Genomic DNA, 17,511 nt, shown 5'->3' with positions numbered 1-17,511 from the left:
TCCATATAAGCACGTATGAACTGGGACCCAGAAAAAGCTTGTGTTGACTGCATTCTTTCAATTAATCATTGCAGCATTAGTCGTTATATTCTACCCTTGGTACGCAGCGTGGTGGACCTTTCCCCTTCCTCTCTGCCCAGCCCAGCAGCCTATCTAGAAGTGAAAGACGTCGACCTCGGTGCATAAGAGCAGGTGACGACAGTAAAGCAAAATAGAGCCATTCTCATGCGAAATCCTCAATTCAGAAAAAAACAAAAAACAAGAAGTATAAAAAAACAAGACATTAACGCCCTTAACATGCGGGGTATGTATGGATGCCAGACAGGAACCGATAGGGGGAAATCCCTCGAAAAGAGAAACACATCCAAACTCCATCAACAATCCTTTGTACGCCGGCAAGCCGGCCAAAGCGAAGGATCCTCTGGCCTTATCTAGATGTACCGAAGCCGACGCTGGCTGACAGATGTGGGCGCACAGAGAGCGAGCTGTTCCCCTAGCTCAGTAGTCTCGCGCCGCTGATATGCCGTGTTGAATGCCGCGCTCCAGGTGGTAGCAACACCGCGCGTCACCGCCTTCAAGCAGCCTGTCCGCCCTTTCCTCCTCAATCGCTGACGAGATCGTCGGCGACCTCGTCCATCTGATCAAAATCACAAGTCCGACCCTGTCTATAATGCGACGCCAAACCTAACTCGGCCCGTACGTCACTCTGAATCTTGAGGAAATACTTGCGCAAACTTGCAAGCCCACGTAGAAAGCCGCCATCGGGCTCATCTGGATGCCGTGGTGGGCACGGCTTATCCTGCCTCAAGTCGTCCGGTGTGACGCTATTCGCAAAGTCGGCAATCTTGAAATCAATCTCCTTCTTGTCGCGTCGCCGCCGCCGCCGGGCGTCGACCGTCTCCTCCGTATCCGTCGCGAAGTCAGTCGTCGAATCGTCAACCATAGTGTCGTAATCGTCCTCGTTTGTGTCCTCGTCATAAAACATTAGGAGACTTGCCGCGTAGAACCGATATCCTCGCAGGCGCCTCACCGTCTCTTCGAGCTGGTTGAGTTTCTGCAAAATCTTGGGGATATGTCGCAGTACACTCGAGTCATCAATGCCGTTGGACAAGAAAAGCGTAAGCGCCTGTTGGAATTCGTCGCCTGCTTTGATGTTGCGGCCATAGTACTTGTCCTTGAAAAGGTATCTTTGTTCTTTCACGTCCCATGTTTGTAGTCCACAAACGCGGACACCCAGTTCTCGTGAGGTTGTCCCTGCGCACTTTCGCCGCTGCGACTCCCGCTTTTTCGAGGTTGCTTCCACTCCGTACTGTCTCGTGCCCATTTTCAGGTCCATGATGCATGGACGTTTCATGCCCGCTGTCAAATCCTCCAACAACAAGAAGAACTTGATAGATTCCTGCCGTGTTTGGGCTTCTTTGGGATTGACAGGTCTGGGGATCTTCTTGACTTCCAACGTTGGGCTGGGGAGCTCGGACGCTCCTGCTGAAGAATAGTTTGATCGTTCCATGGTGGACATTGCTTGTTCCCGCTCCGGCTCAGCGGGCGAGAGTACGTGGCTGCCGTTTGCTGCTGCATCGCCCTTGTACCCAGCATCGTCAACATCCTCGAAGTACTTGAGAGCACCACGGCTTCCAGAGACATCATCCGGCCTTCTTCTTAGGCCGGTTCCAGAGTACCGTCGTTTGCGGCGCTGGTGCGGGAACTGATTGGTCATTGTTTCAGCCTCGGGTGCACTAGTTCCTGTGACATCCTTGACCTGTTCCGTGTGGTCAGCCTCCGGATGGCCGCCCTGCAGCCCAAGATCGCTTTGGGTTTGAGACAGCTGGGGCATGGGGCGCAGAGGACTATGACCATGTACTAGTTCGACAGAATTGTTTGACTCGGTTCGGCACCGCTCCAATGCAGGATCAGAGGCACTGGATCGTATAGAGCCGGGATGTGCATGCCTGCGCGGGATAGAGCGCTGGTGTGAGGCTGGCCTCTGGTGTCTTTGAACTGCAATGGGTTGTTTCAGGAACGCATCATTGAACACTTCGTTTCGCAGCCGCTTGTTCACAGTTGTGGCCCCCCAGCTTTTAGCATGCCGGTCCTCAAGTGTGGGCCGCCGTACCAGTTCACCGTTCACTCCCCGGTTTGGTTCGGATGACTTCTCAATCGAGTCGAAGCACGCAGCAGCATCAGACTGGCTCCTTGCCCGCTGTGGTGGGCTTGTGCCTGAAGGCTGCAGAAAGCTCCGAGGAAGGATATGCTGGTTGTCCACAAATGTTACAGTCGGAATTGGTGTTGGTCCAGACTGCATTGATTGGCTGATGACTCTGCGGTGTTCTTTTGCGGCCACTGTCCCGGCAAGTGAGCTCTTAAGCAACTCGGGGTACAGCCGGTCATCAGCTGGCTGGACAGCGTGATCGATATCCTTCTCATCAGTAGCCGGGTTCTCGTCCCTCTTAACGATTGATTTGCGTCGTGGCTGTTTCTGAAAGGTGACATTGAGAACACCAATATATCTGCAAAAAAAAAAAAGCATCAGTCGTCGTATTCAACCACACCAGTAGATACAGAAAATGATACACCGCATCACGGGGGGACTTTCAATAGGAAGTAGTCTAACCTTGGCAGAAATGGCAAAAGATCGCGGTGAAACCGCTCAATGTTCTCATAGAACTTATTCTCGCTATTGTTCAATTGCTTACACACAGCGCGCTTGGAGAATCTCCACAATGTCGTATGCCCACCAACCTGGTGTTTGTAAGGGATGAGCTCAATCGCCTCCAGAGGTGCTGCAGGCTCGATTTGGTGGTCATGCACGTGAACTTGGTCTTCATGGATAGCACGAGATGTTCTACTGGGGGCGCAGGCCCTCTCACCGTCTTCATGGTCGTCTTTGATCGCATTTTCGTGGTCCGCTGGGCCATCTGCGCCTCTGGCAAACCCGTTGTCGCCATTTTCACAAGGGGTTTGCCCAGACTCATGGGGATCTGGTCCACCGTCATCTTCAGGCTCATTGGCTTTGACAAGCCAAGGGCCAGGGCCCTCTGGATTGGAGCCTCGATGGACTGGCGCGGGCCTCCCTGCCGTTTCCCTTCGCGGCTGAGTCTTGTTCATTCCTTCCAAGCCTTGATGCGGCACGAAGACAGCTGAAGAGATCTTCTCTTCGCCGGAGAACTCTCCTTCCTCAGGGGTCTCATCGTTCTCAGCCGCAGAAGGCAGGCCCCTCCGTGGCTGCGTTTTGCCATCTTTTAACGTAGCGTCTGTATCGGGTGTGTCGTGTTCAGCTTCGGGTGACTCTTGGTGCTCTGCTGGGGCATAGTTTTGCTCCTCCTCGTCAAAGACATCCGAAGTTCGCTTGATACTGAAATAATCAGACTCCCCTGCCTCAGACGGGGATTCAACGACGGAGCTGGCCGAGGGGAAGGAATTTGTTCTTCCCGGAAAGCGGGGGCTCCGGAGCTCCTGATCTATCAGGTTTGCGACATCGTGGGCAGATGACAGGGATGAATTAGCTTCATGATGATATGGCGTGTTCCTGTTATCTTTGCGCTTAGCCTGGCCATCAGGCAGACCTTCTTTAAAGAAGCGAAGACTGTGGCTAGCTTTGCGACTGCGCGTGGGCTCCACCCCGGCCAGGGCTTCGGCGATGGACTTTTCTACCTGGCCGGCTTCGGTATCGACCAGGTCACCATTGCCGATTGACCAAGCTTTCTCGGGGCCCATGGAGAGTGTGCGCTCTTGCCTCCATGTCCTGTACTGAGCGCGCGTATCTTCAGAAGCCGTATGGCCATTGGACGTGACGATTGTCGAGTTCTCGTCGCCGAAAAGGCGGGAGAAGGGTGCATCCTCTCCGTTGGTGGTCCCATTGACGCCCGAGGGATAGGTCCTGATCTCCTTGTATGTCCGTTCCAGAGATCTGGGCCTTCCCTTGGGGTCCGATATAGACTCATGGGCCGTATCGAAACGCGTATCCGCCAAGGCCGGCATGGCAGGCGTGCGTAAGGGTGCTGCAGACGCGTTGTGGCTTTCTGGTGACGTTGTTTGCGCACCGGACGACTCGGGGCTTGTAGAGGCGTGGTCCGAGTTGGTTGGCGGCGTTAGGGATGCGCCGCGGCTCTGATTGGGCAAGGCATCGCGAGAATCGGTTGTGGGCCGAGGTGTCGGCGCATCCGGAGTGTTCCTGGGCTGGCTGTTGTTGGCGACGTCGTTAGTACGAGTGGGACTTTGCTCAGGACGTCGCGTATCTTGCTGTTGAGTATGAGACGGCAAGGAAGATAGGTTAGGAGGAATGCCTCGAGCAGAAGCGAGCGCCTGGGTCAGCAACGAAGGCCCATTGGATCTGAGGGAGACAGTGGGAGGTCTCGACTTTTTATTATTACTTGGATCTGCGACTGGGGTGGAAGGCTCAGAAGAAGAAGAAGAAAGGGTCGATATGGAAGATGTACTATTAGGCAAAGAAGTACTTGTACCTGGCCCCGCAGGCGAGACATTGCCGGCAGGATGGGCGGGGAGAGGTACATGGGAATGAGATACAGGAACCGGGGAGGTAGAAGTAGTATGGGTGTCATTCGTGGTCCCAATGATAGCGGTTACAGCTACAGATTCAGGTTCAAGATTGGGACTCGCGCTATCCACGTCTGCCACCACATTGCTTATGCCCGTTGCTGTAATTAGACCCACGCCCGGGGTGCTAGCGCTGGTAGTGGTGGAAGAAGTGATAGGGTGAGGGTGAGGTGATGGTGGTGATGGTTGTGCGGAGGGTGGTGGTGCTGGTAGTGGTGGTGCTGGGCTGGGCGCGATAAGCATCTGCTGCTGCTGCTGCGGCTGCTGCTCCAGCTGTGCAGGATGCAGATCAGGAGAAGATTGGCTCATCGGTGCAGCACATGCGGCATTTTCGGGGTGAAAAGGCGGGCTAGACATGAGGTAAACATCTGGCGAATGCTAGGAGAAGTGGGAGAGAGAGACGGATGGTTCGCAGCAGCGTGGTGAAATGTGTGTGTGTGTGTGGGATGACCCCCGGCGCTATGCTATCTCTCTCTGTCGGCTCGAATGGTAGGGGCAGGAGGGGTGTGGAATCCAAATGATGGACGGGTGAAGCCGCACACAAAATAATGAGTGGGAAAGGAATGATATCAGCGGTTTTGGGGGCGGATTTCATGGGGGTGGGAAAATGTGAGAAGTCAGAAAATGGGAAAGCGAAGAAAAAACAGAGGGTGCCCAATAGCGCCAGCAGTAGTAGTACCTCTGGGTGGCGGGCTGGTAGCGTTGGGCTCGGATTGGCTTTTTGCTGGCCATTACCCTGAGACTAGCAACTAATATTAGGGGAGTCCTTAGGCGGTGGAGCGAAGCCGGAGCTCCGTGCACCCTCAGGTAGGCGAAGTAGGTGGTACCTGTCAAACAAAAACGGTCCCCGCCGGACCATTTCGAAATGCATCAATCCATCAATGTCGGTATGTGTCTGGTGTGCATGTCCAGAATGCAGGAGTTTGAACGGACGAACATACAAACTTTTCGAATAGGCGCATACGTAATACTCCTGCGCCAAGTACGCACCACATAACATCTGAGTATCTGCATCTTTCTACTGTGTCCCCTCTACGCTGTGAGAGAGTTGATCGTAGCCGCGCATCGATTGCTGTGGCTCTCTGCACAGCACAGGTACAGGAAACAACTCAAAGCGAGGAGGCCGGAGAGGTGGAATATTGATACACGCCATATCTAGGCTGATGATGCTAACACGGCGGGTCAAGTCGCATCAAGCTTGCAAGTTGCCTGTTCCCCGGCCACGTGCGTCAACAAAACCAGCTGTGAATGAGATTGTTCGGCCCTTGACTTGAGCATGTGGAAAGCTAATTCGAACTCGAGGTGCCGTGAAATGGAGCAACCGAGCCCCGATAGTCGCTAACCGGGTCTCACTGATCGAGATCCCACCAAACTCTTTCAGGCCACTCACTCGCTCCCACGCTGTTCTTGTTCTCCATGAGGGAGGCCCCCGAGCCCTCATAGGCTGGTTATCACGTAGTAGCCAGGAACGTCCCAGCGATCCTCTCTCGCCCACTGACACGCACACCCACTCCCATTTCAGCCCAACCAGCGGCTCGCGACGGCGAAGGGCAGAAGAACCACCGACTGACATGTAAGTCAACGATAGGAGCCCACACACACACCACCCCCATTCAGATGCTTATCGCAACCGCAACCCATCCATCTTACTCGCTTGAATATATGTTTTCTCGGGGGAAAACATGGCTGATGATGCAATTTCCAGTCCAGATTGTCTCTCCCTTTTGGCCGCAACATCCGCATTGGCTCTTTGAGTTTTTGAGGTCCAGGGTCGTCATGCCCGAATTGCCTTGGCCATGGCCGGCACGTTGTGTCTTCCCCGGATCTTACAGGCTAAAGCGGAGCAGCCAGCTCCTCCTTGGCTTGGTGGATGTAAGTATACTTCCCGAGTATGTATTACCTGCCAACAACATTTGACATCCACGCCAGTTCCACCACAGCTCATGTCCAATGTCGTGCCAGACCACCCCAGGCGTGCATCTCACTCATGAGAACCGGTTGCCCTGGTTCCTGCCCCTGAGCCGTCCTGTCATCTAGGAACTGGGGCCGGCGGCATGGACAAGCGTGAGGCGTGCAAGCGTTCAGCCTTCTGAATGGTCTAGTCTGGCTGACGATCTACAGTAGCTGATGATCGCAACACTAGAAATGTTCTTTGGCCTGGGGTTTCCCTTCAATGGCCCCACGCGGGGCGTGTTTCCGAGAAGTGCGTACCAGCAGCCCGATTTTGCCGTAGGATCAAGCATTGTCGGATTGACAACACGTTGCTCTATATAGCAGCATTATATGACTAGGTATTATCTAGAAATAGTTCCCGGAAGCATGTTGACATGACCAAACTAGACAGATGCCGTAGCCAAATCAACCATATCGATTGCGGTCAGGGGCTTGACTAGGCAGTCGACAATATGCATCGTTGTTGCAGGACTGGAGATGTCCTCGTGGCCAATCAATTGGCAACGTGCTCGAATCGACGCCGGAGATCTGATAGGATAGGTTGTTTCTGAGACCAGATTACCAACCGATCGCCCTGTGGTTGATTCAACCTCTCCGCCCATGCCTCGTTATGTGAACACTGCATCCGCCCACGGCTGCTGGTCTGTCGCAGCGTCGGTCGTGCTGCGTCAGACCGCCGGATTGTGTTGGTCATATTGTTGGAAAATTACGTGAATTATGGATGGATGAGGTGATCCCAAGCCTGCCGATATGAACTATTTCTTGGCCTATAGATGTCCTCATAAACCCAGCCTACCCCCAAACCAGGCGTGAACGATTAGCCTGTATGCGCCACTGATACCGGTATATCACCGAGGATGCATCGTCCAATATCGTTGCTCTGCTATAGACATGTGTACATACATGTCTCAGCCCGCGGCAGGCCGGCACTTCGGGGCCGGGCATGTCGAAAGCTATGGCCACAAAGGCGGTTATCAAGGTTGGCTCACATAACGTATGTAAATGCAGGAATGGTCATGAAATTTGACTAAGTTACACCTCAATTGTGATGGCCTATGGTACAGTAGAACTTGACGCCCTGTTGCGAAAACCGCAAAAAAATACGCATTATCTGGGGAAAGCAAGAACAAATATCGCTGTGTCTATGAGTCTGGCAAGTACCTCGCATGCAATGAGAATCTTGCGCCTGCCCTCTGCCATTACAACTTCAAATATCTTCTGGGTATGTGGAAAACCAAATCTGGGTATATGTCTATCCACAGGCATCGCTCTCGCTCGCTGAAGGGAACAAACAGTGTAAAAAGCAACCAACAACGAAAGAATCGCTCGCATAATCTGGTTCATGTCTCTTCCTGTTGTTGCTTTTATGTTCCTCATATCTCGCAGCGTGACATCGTTGATCCATCCGTGCCCCGTCCGACCGGCTGACCGGCTGGCTGTCTGTGTCCATCCGGCTCCGGCGGCCACCTTGTCTTCTTCAAGAAAGCTCCCTGTACACGGTGAACCCCCACCGCTGATTATTATGCTCGTCGAGGCTCCGGTTGACATTCTGCTTCTTCTGGACGCGCCCATGCAGCTCCTTGAAGCCGTAGCACAGCGCATTAATAAACCCTGTCAGCTGCGTCGTCGCCTGCAGCACCGACAGCAGCTGCGACCTGTCCCCCTGCAGCTCGACCAGCCGGTTCGCGAGACCCGGGATCCACACCAGCATGTAGGTGAGCGGGTAGATGGACAGCACGAGCCAGTGCCGCAGCTCCGTGTCAAAGTGGTGGTGGCGGTTGTTGTCGGTGCCCGCGGCCGAGCGCTGTGAGTTGGTCCGCGTGTTGCTGGGGCGGATGGCGAACTCCTCCCGGCTTGGCGTCTCGACAGACGATTCGAACGAGGACAGTTGAAATTCTAAATCCTCTGTACAATGGGAAGACTGTGTTAGAAATGGTCTTTACTCTCCCCATGGACACATAATACATGGTTTATACTCACTTGCTGATTGTATAGTAGCAGATGGCCAACTGATCTCCCTGATTTTGGGGCGACCTAGTTGTGCGGACCGGCTGTTGGTCCTCTTACGAGTCCGGACTCGCAGCATAACCTTGATAAAAATGTACAAATAAATGCCAATAATGATAACGAAGATGGCAAAGCGCCAGCAATGCCCCAGGACGTAGCGTAGATACGGAGGGTCACCGGCAATCCAACACCAATTACCAGAGGCGGGCTCCATCTCGTTTAACGCCAAAGCGATGGTTCCTGACACGCCATGATAGTTAGCACCTTCCGTCCTTGGCTACTTATGCTTAAGAGATACATACCGGTAGTGAGAGGGATGATCCAAATCGATAAGCACACACCAAACTTTACGAGCCTGGAGACTCGCATCGGCCAGGTGTGGTAGTTGAAGGTAAAGAGAGTCACCAGGACTATGGCGAATATAGAGAAATCGGATGCCTAGTCAACACAGTTGTTAGTCATATGATACACATGTGAAGGATATCTCGAGAATGTTGGCTTCAGAATATGTACATACCTGGACTGTAACCTGGCCGGTCCAACCATTCAGACTGCAGAGCGGCCCTTTCGATATAGGAATGTGCGAAGTGACGACTCTCACCCCCGACACACTGTTATTTGTCGAATTGACAAACTCTGGAAGCAGGAAACAAACAAATCCTGTTAGCACCCGGTACCGACAACAAGAAGCCCCACCGGAATGTAGGCGCAGCAGCAGCAGTAGTAGCGGCTCTGCTATAATACCACATACCTGATATCATCAAATTGAGGACGAGCGCCTCGCGCAGCGCGTTCTTCTCGGCTACTCCCCTTGACCATCGGCTTCGCGGCCGAGCTGAGCCATATCATCAGCACCAGGCCGGTGGCCAAGGACGACAGCAAGCTGAGCACCAACGTCGGTCCCGCGACGTGTTCGACCCAACCCATGTTGCTGCTTTTCCAGCGTCGTTGCAGCGGCGTGCTGAAGGTGTGGATTGGTGGCGGCAGGTCAAACTGACGACAACTCTGATAAGTCTCGTGTAGATTGCGGCAAAAGTGTCCGTCCTTGGGATCGTTAGTAACGCCATATATAACTGTCCTCCTTCTGCTCCTTGAGAGTGAGGCAAGAAGTCCAAAAAAGGAAAAACAGAAATGCCATGATATCAAAGTTTCTCCGCTGCTACTCCTCCCAAGGCTCGGGCCTCCCCGTGGAACCGTCACGCCTGGATGATCAACCGGAAGACGGATAGAGTTGAATAGGCATATTGGAGGTTTCACTTGCCAATCTGCCTCGTCGCAAGGGGATCGTGGTCCTCCACTGCAGCAGTTGAGCAGCATTGAAGGTGCAGACGGGGGTGGCTTGGGCTTGTAAGTTGTAACCGCGAAACACGGCGCGAGTCATGACCGCTGTACCAAGCCCCCCTTTGGAAGCCGGGACTCCACGCCGTTACCAGCGTGACGAACCGCACGCAATCGGCCCTCGCTCAATCCGCCAATAGTATTAATAAGACTCGTCGACAATGGCGACGATCCCAAAGTCGAATTCCATCAGAGCTGCATTTTTGGTTCGGCCGGCGGACTTGAAACCGCCCAACGTGATGGGGAAGAGTCGAAAACCCCATATCCAGCACCTGACGAAAAAGTCGTGTTTCTAATTTAACTCATGATCAGCGACAGAACAAAACCATCATAACCGCCCAGAAAGCTTCTACTCGACCGGTCATTCCGAAGACAACTCATCCAAACACTATTGAGGACGGCGAGAGTGTTTTGCACTCGCCTGCCCTTCCTGTGTAAATTGCCAAGCCTGTCCAGATCCGTTCCCCGGATTCTGTATTCAAACAAATATTGCCGCGCGACCTAGATCCGTTGACCAAATCAGACTCCAGAATGATTTCGATCGTCCGAAGATCTCATGCGAAAGACGTCAGTCTGACGCCGGGCTTGGTTTTGTATGGTCATGCTATGCGATTTCGCCTTGGCATGAACGTTTCTCTCTCAACATGTTTCCCTGGGCCATGACTCCATAGCCTTAACTGCACGACATAATATTAGCAACCTCCCAGACTTTAATATAGCGAGCTTCTATTTAAAGTTGCGTTGACCGGGATATGCTGGCTAAGCTTTCTTAGCGGTATGATCCCGAAGTCAGCAGAAATCGGGTTTCGACATTTTCAGATGACGACAGGAATACTAATAGAAGCCCATCCAGAGCAGATAGGAATGTTCGATAATCGACGCGATATTCGCGTTGGCAAGCCGTATGTTAGAAGTAAGTGACGGGTATACCCCATCTTGGTTCGTATGTACAATGCTGGGGACTCAGCCGGGTCCCGATCCTAAGGTCTCGCATCGCCCGTCGATGCTTTCTTAGTCTCCGACCATTTCCTTGAACTCCATAAACACCTCCCCCTCCCCTAAAACAAACATCAACATGCAGTCTCTCGAGGTAATAAAATACCCTTGAAGTGATAAGAATCCGATCTCTCTGGTCAGGTCATTGCGCCGTATGGGGCGCAGGCGGACTTGAGAGCATTGTTGTAGAACAGTGGCTGAGAATTTTTTTTTTTTTTTTAAAAAAATCTCTCGGATTGATTCATTCATGTCGTCATGCCAGTTCTGTTTGTTACTAAGCTCCCTCCTTGGGGGATTTTGTTTTGTGCAAGCCGAACTGCCTATCAGGTGTATGCGGTCTTTAAGTGCCCCCCTCCACGAGCCACGGAACAGATGCTTCAGCATGGCCCCGTCGGGAATATTTCCGTCATTTGTAGCCCCCGAGTGCCCCTGACCCATGCCGAAGCCGTCAATGGGCAATATCAGGATGTCGCCGACCAGCCTAGGCTCCTTTAAACCAGACAGATCCATCAGGTTGGTGATCTGGGGGTCGGCGCGCTGAAGGTGCTCGAAGACGACGTCGGTCCAAGCCGCGGGCCCCGTCGAGTTGACCGTCTCGAAGTTGGTGGGCTGAAGGCGGGCTAGGGTGGTGTTATGCAGACTAGTCAGATCCTGCAACGACCGCACGGCACGGTCGACCATGGCGTGGAACAGGGGTGTCCAGGCGCCGCGGCGATGGTCCACTGGCAGAACTGGAGGTCGTGCGGGATCTCGACCCAGCCCGTGCCGTCCAGCCGGTCAAACTCGATGCCGACGACGACGCGAGCTTCCCGCCGGTACCGCTCCGGCACCCAGAGGTCGACGGGCTTCAGCGAGACCGTGTCGATGTCGGTGTAGACGCCGCCCTCGCGAGACAGCAGTAGGTAGCGCAGGATGTCGGACTTCAGGCCGTGCTGTGTCAGGGAGCGGTAGGTCTCGAGCAGGTCCTTCTCGTTGGCAAAGTGCTGCTCGACGTAGTCGTCGGACCACTGGCGTCCCACCAGGCGGTACTGGTAGCCTGGGTTCATGCCGATCCATGTCGCCGTGTCGCGGAGCTCTGGATTTGCGACATATTGCTCTGCAGCGCCTTCCTGAGGGAAAAAGATCTGCCAAATCTTCTTCGCAACGAGTGAGCCGGCTTGGGGTGGCGGTTTTGCCACTTCTGATTGGTGGTATTGCTGCTGCGTATATGGCGGGTTTGTGACGGGACTGTGGTGATGATACGGGTTGTATAAGAGAAGGCCGGAAACTAGGAGGAGAGAGGCGAAAAGGACTACGGCGCTTCGCGGCCTGCGCCAGACGGGGAGGGAGCGCATTCCCTTGCAGCTGCTTCCACATGTCCATCCGAAGGGACCCGATCGTGGGCTGGTGATGATCCGACCTATTGTTCGTCGGGCGTATCGGGCTGGAAAAAGAAACGAAACAAGTATAATGAGGTAAAACTGCCGAGAGAAAGCAACAGGAGGAATACAAAGAAAAAGAGTTTCTAACGGTGACAGGTAGTTTCGGTGATTAGGGACATATCCTGGATGGCATGGTGACGAGGACCAAACGAAGGCGATCCAGCTTCGCCATGCAAGATGTCGAGGCTTAGCTGGATGAGAATGTCAAGACAATCACAAAGTCAGCATCGATACGACACACGCATATGTGTGCTAGGACAGGGGGGAGGGCACGAGAGGGGATAGGCTCTACCAGGAACCAATCTTGGTTGGGCCTCGGCGACAGCCACTGTGTTGGGTGCGTTGGGATTGGGAAGTCTCGTGTGAGGATGGAAGTGGACGCCGGGGATGGCAAGTTCAGTAGTGGACCTTGGACCCTTATTTTGACCTGGGATGGAGGATGACTCGTATTGATGCCTACATGTACCTACATACTCATTTAGCTACTGTATATGCCACATATGTACTGTACGTCGTATTATGTCTTGGTTATCAGATGATCGCCCTATACGACCTTTTACTGGGCTCGGTCCTCCGATTAAGCGGACGCTGCCCTATTTCGTTGGAGCCGACATGGGTCTATGTTCCTTTGCGCCCAAACGGGCATCGAAGCACCCATAACGAAATTGCACCCAGACCAAAAGTTTGGGGGTGCCTGTCGCGCAGGGAACCGGCAGGAAGGCAGGAGGCCTGCATTTTGGGGCCAAGTAAGTAGGCTTCATCAAATCAATTCGTTTGTCTTATCGCGCGGTTGCCAAAGCGGTCTCGCTTTAAGCTCCAATAATAGGTTACCTAGCATATATACACTTTTCGGGGGCCGTATGATCATCGCAAATTACATGCATGCGAGACTTAACATGAATGTATTACCTGCAGGTTGCGGCACGACACGTCCATGAACCTGCGGTGTTTCCATTGGCAAACCTTCAAGCACGCAGGGAGATCCCCGCTAATCAGATGGATGGCCTTCGCTGAGGAGGGGCGTCGCTGTTGGTCTCAGTACAAGACCGGCAGCAACATGGTAGTACTGTGAGCATCAGTTGGTTCTGACATGATCAACAGCATCTGTGATGAGACAGCTCTCAGGCCCCATCCGTTGCACAAGGGAGAAGGCGGTATGAGCTGGCTGTTACATATAAGCCCAACTTGCTACCAAGACATTGCTCCCACCGACGACCTACTGCTGTGATAACCCGTCGGGGCCCGGGTCTACATCTCCACAGGCCACGGATGGTGGCTGCCCGGGGAACACGGAGCCATGTACGACGGCCGATCGCGTTTCTCCGAATATGCCCTGGAGCGCCGTCGCACGTCCGCTTCTGGCCTTGGCCTTATCAATGTTGGCCAAGATCGGGCGTAACGAGAAGGAACAGACACAATGTAAAGGCGCAAATAATAGCAATTAGATACCATTATTGTTCATATCGTTACGGTCCTTCTGCGCAGCTCGTTGCATGCATGCTTCAATGCTGCAGTTACTGCTACCCCTAAACAGCCCCGAGCCGGCCTGGAACGTCGGTGCGCCCGCTACTTATCCCAGAACTCCTGACATGCGATATCTTCGTAGAATGGGTATCATAAACAATCCTCCTATCGCCGGTCTCCGCAACACCCTAATTTAGTGGTCGTTCATGTGATAATCCCTAGATGCTGGTTCCCCCAGAACAACTCCCGAAGCAAATTTATTCCTAGAATCAGAGTGCCATACCCAGATCGCTCTCTTCACCCCACTGAGGATTGAGAAAGTCATCTAGATTTTGCATCACTTCGGCTACGGCATCAAGTCCCTGGCTTTCCTCTCGCCATGGCGATTGCGGAGTGTCGATCGCAGGCTCATCCTTCTGGCAGCTGCCAACCGGGAGTGCTTCTTCATCCTCCTGAGCTGATGATGTTCTTGGCTCAAGCAAGTTCGAAATGTGGAAAGTATCTGCTTCTCGGAATGCCTCCGCCATAGCACCAACTTCGGGGCTCACTGGCCGCTGTTGGGATTCGCTTGGCAATAGGCGTTCTTGGGTGTCTGCTTTTGACGGATGACCACCGCGGCTCTTCACCGCGTCGAAATGTTTCCAGAAGTGATGATCCGTGTCATCGTCATCTGCCCTTGGTGTTATTGCTGGCGGAGGAGACGCAGGCCGAGGCGCTTGAGGTGACACCGTATTGGCTGAATCCTTCTCTTCGCAGGGCAAAGGGGCAAAAGAGACCCGTAGATTTGACCGTGACCCTTGAGTACCCCATGGGTTGCCGTTCGTTGCGTCAACTAGCACCTGCGTGCTAGGTAGACGGCTTCCTGACAATCTGGGATGCTTATAACCCCGACGCTTGCGTTTTGGCGAGGGTGTATTGAACTTAGCAAACGACTTGACCGACAACTCGGGCTCGGGGGTCTCCTCTCTTCTCTGTGCAGCTTGCGGGGTCTCAAGAGAGCTAGACGATACACGGCCTCGTATGAAGCTGTTGAGTGTGCCGCTAGGCTGGGAAGCAAATGACACATGGCTTCGTACTGAATTACTGGGATTGTCTTCAAGCTGACTTCGTGATGACCATTGAGGGGTGACATTGAGCAGAGACGACACTGGTATCGATCCATAAGGTCTGATGGGCGTCCGAGCGTCAACACCACCCCAAGGACTTTGTTGTTGCGATGGCAATTGTGAAGCTGAGTTTGGCAATGTTCCAAGGTCGGGTCGAGGTACAGCCAAGTTCGTCGCTTGGAACTCATTCTTAACCTCCAAAAGGACGTCGGCATCAACCGTTCCCCATGGGCTCTGTTGGGAGGGCCGCAGCGCGCTCTGATCCAACACAATGGATGAAGGGCCTGACATACTGGTATTGTAGGCAGCGAGGCCTGGTACCTCCTCATCCGGCTCTGTCTTGATATGCAAGATGGTATTTGCAGCGTCTGACTGAGCCTCCATTGACAATAGTTCCTGCTGTGTGCTGTTATCAAGCACTTGCTCGATATTCCCAGCCATGCTCTCAACTGCTTCATTCGAGAAAGGAGACAGAGGTTTCTCTACGGCAGCTGAGAACGAGCAAGTAGGAGAGTGTGTTTCTCGCTCTCCAATACCCCATTCCATCTGCGACAGTGGAATGTGTACTGCTGTTTCTTCCCCGTCAGATTCATGCCTTGGAGAAGCATTGTCTATCATGCCACGCTTTTCGCCTTCTAAAGATATCGGTGAGTTGGTGGACACTGGCTGCTCCACAGATACCTGTCTTGAATCCACAAGTGAGCTGGCCCTCGCAGCCAAAGAAGTCAATAATGGAGCACCTTCGGCATACTTCACCATATCTAATCTTTCCGGCGGATGGAAGAAGCTTGTGTTGTCCAGCTGGCCATCGACACCCATCGCATCAACCACTAGAGTAGTATCTCCATCTACTACAGTACTAGAGAAGGATTCTTTAGAGCAAGTTGCTTTATTCCTGAGAATACCTCCCACGGCTGGCAGCGATTTTGGCTGGTCTGGGTTGGCTATATCTTGGTTCGGGGGAAGGCGGCTTTCAGAATCCTTGCTGTTTGGCCTATCGTCCTGCTCTGTTGAGTGCTTGCATATTGCATCTGCATTCACCGTTGATGGAAGGATAGTCGAAGATGGTGGTGGTAGTGATTCAGCTTTTCGCTGGCCCCCGTTTCCTCGTTGTCAATCACGCTTGGAGTCTTTGTATCGGACTGAGGATCCTCCACGGAGACCGAGATCGAGCTTGCACACTGGGGGAAGATGGTATCAATATCGTCCCTCCGTGTCTGCCGGGCCTTAAACGTCACGGAATCTTGATGATTCTCGGATACCGGTGTTCCCGTCTGTGTAGGTTGCGAAAGAGGAACAGTCGCAGCAGGCTCTGCGGTTACTGGCCTGGTAGCGTCTTTTCGGCTTGGGCGTGTCTTGTAATGGAAACTCTGATCCAGGTGGCTTTCAAAGTTACTGTCTGCCTCCTCCGTGTGGCTATCTCCACTAGCAGTGGCGTTCTCAACCGATTCATGAAACTTATCTGCGGTCTCGAAGTTCGGTAGGTCATCCGTCTGTTCAATATCTCGTATGGGGTACGCAGGCGTGACTTGAGAGCTCCTGAGTGAAGAAAGTTCACTGGAAGTCTCGGAGTAGATGTCGTTACTGGCAGGCAGTCGGTCTGGTACGTTTGCGTCTGATGGAATCAGAGACATGGGGTTCAGATCCTTGGTAGAGGAATGCGGAGCCGGGGATTGTTCCAATCCTGGATAGCTGCTTTCAGCAATCGCTTGGGAGGATCCTTCAACAAATTGAGCCATCCCTTGAGCAGCACCGGATGAATTCGCAACAATGTCCAAATCCGGAAGCGGGGGGCTGTTGGGTCGTATCCGAAGCTTCCTGAGAGACGGCGATTGACGGCGGGCTGGTCTCCCGGACTGGATCGGAGGGAAATGACGGGAGTGGGAGTCATTAGCGCACTTGATGATGGATGGTCCGACTTTGACCGCTTCAACAACTTGCTTTTCAGCCAGTTGTTTTCTGCAGGCCGCTTGTTGGTGACATTGTCGGGAGTTGGCAATTTGGTTTGGGCCGGGGCCCAGAAACTGTCTTTTTCTAGCGCACCCGTCGTTACGTTCTTCGCCCAGCTTTTTATTCGGGACCGCTTATCGGGATCAAGACCGTCGTGATCGTCCAGCTGAAAATCTCGGTTGCTCTCTGGGCTGGGCAAGTGACATTGCATAGACCCCCTAGTATCTGGTGTCGAATTTGCCGTGCCCTCGAGTTTGTGGATGTTTCGTCGTATGGCGGCCTTGACAGCGGGCTTGGTAATGGTCGGTCGCAATGAAGAAGGAGGTAGAGGGCCGTTTTTGGGGAGCCAGGGGTTCTGCCAGCCTGAGGACTTCTCGAAGGGACCCCGCAGGGAGGCCGAAAATAATCGAAGTGGTCTCCCCCTGAGATATTGCCGTCCCTTTTCCTCATATCGTCGTCGCTTCGCAGCCTTGGTGGCATCGTCGAGGCCGTCGTCGGAACCTAGATACAGAACGTCTTCCGGGCTTTGAGGGGCGGCGCAGTGAAGGGGCTCTTCTCGAGGCTGGGCCTGCTCCCACCAATCCATGTCCATGTTGATGTTTTTGTGCAGCACTTTCTCGTTGTCCGACAGTACTGTTCGCAGCTCGGGAAGGTCACACAGAAATGAGTTGGAACACCTCCATGCTCAGCCAAGGTACTCAACACTTTGGCCGCTCTGGTGG

General features: G+C 53.3%; 4 protein-coding genes across 4 annotated transcripts; all 4 read right to left on the bottom strand.

Annotated features, from left to right (window-relative positions):
• Positions 1–601: 601 nt before the first annotated feature.
• On the bottom strand, positions 602–4,911 carry PG997_000891 (Inositol polyphosphate kinase; the record flags this gene model as incomplete). The annotated part of the gene is made up of 2 exons (XM_066805206.1): positions 602–2,507; positions 2,612–4,911. 2 exons carry the CDS (start codon positions 4,909–4,911, stop codon positions 602–604), a joined length of 4,206 nt encoding a protein of 1,401 aa, XP_066674979.1.
• A 3,073-nt stretch (positions 4,912–7,984) lies between these two features.
• Positions 7,985–9,441, bottom strand: PG997_000890 (uncharacterized protein; the record flags this gene model as incomplete). The annotated part of the gene is made up of 5 exons (XM_066805205.1): positions 7,985–8,412; positions 8,488–8,786; positions 8,856–8,952; positions 9,032–9,078; positions 9,266–9,441. 5 exons carry the CDS (start codon positions 9,439–9,441, stop codon positions 7,985–7,987), a joined length of 1,047 nt encoding a protein of 348 aa, XP_066674978.1.
• Positions 9,442–11,122: 1,681 nt separating this feature from the next.
• PG997_000889 (uncharacterized protein) lies at positions 11,123–12,182 on the bottom strand (the record flags this gene model as incomplete). Its single annotated transcript, XM_066805204.1, has 3 exons — positions 11,123–11,168; positions 11,219–11,468; positions 11,540–12,182. 3 exons carry the CDS (start codon positions 12,180–12,182, stop codon positions 11,123–11,125), a joined length of 939 nt encoding a protein of 312 aa, XP_066674977.1.
• Positions 12,183–14,002: 1,820 nt separating this feature from the next.
• On the bottom strand, positions 14,003–17,381 carry PG997_000888 (uncharacterized protein; the record flags this gene model as incomplete). The annotated part of the gene is made up of 4 exons (XM_066805203.1): positions 14,003–15,687; positions 15,745–15,833; positions 15,881–16,633; positions 16,765–17,381. 4 exons carry the CDS (start codon positions 17,379–17,381, stop codon positions 14,003–14,005), a joined length of 3,144 nt encoding a protein of 1,047 aa, XP_066674976.1.
• Positions 17,382–17,511: the final 130 nt, after the last annotated feature.

Source organism: Apiospora hydei (assembly GCF_038363865.1).
Source record: "Apiospora hydei strain CBS 114990 chromosome Unknown utg000002l_segment0_segment0, whole genome shotgun sequence".
Classification (NCBI taxonomy): Eukaryota; Fungi; Ascomycota; class Sordariomycetes; order Amphisphaeriales; family Apiosporaceae; genus Apiospora; species Apiospora hydei.
Note: the sequence above shows the minus strand (reverse complement) of the source record. Positions and strands in the feature narration are given on the sequence as shown.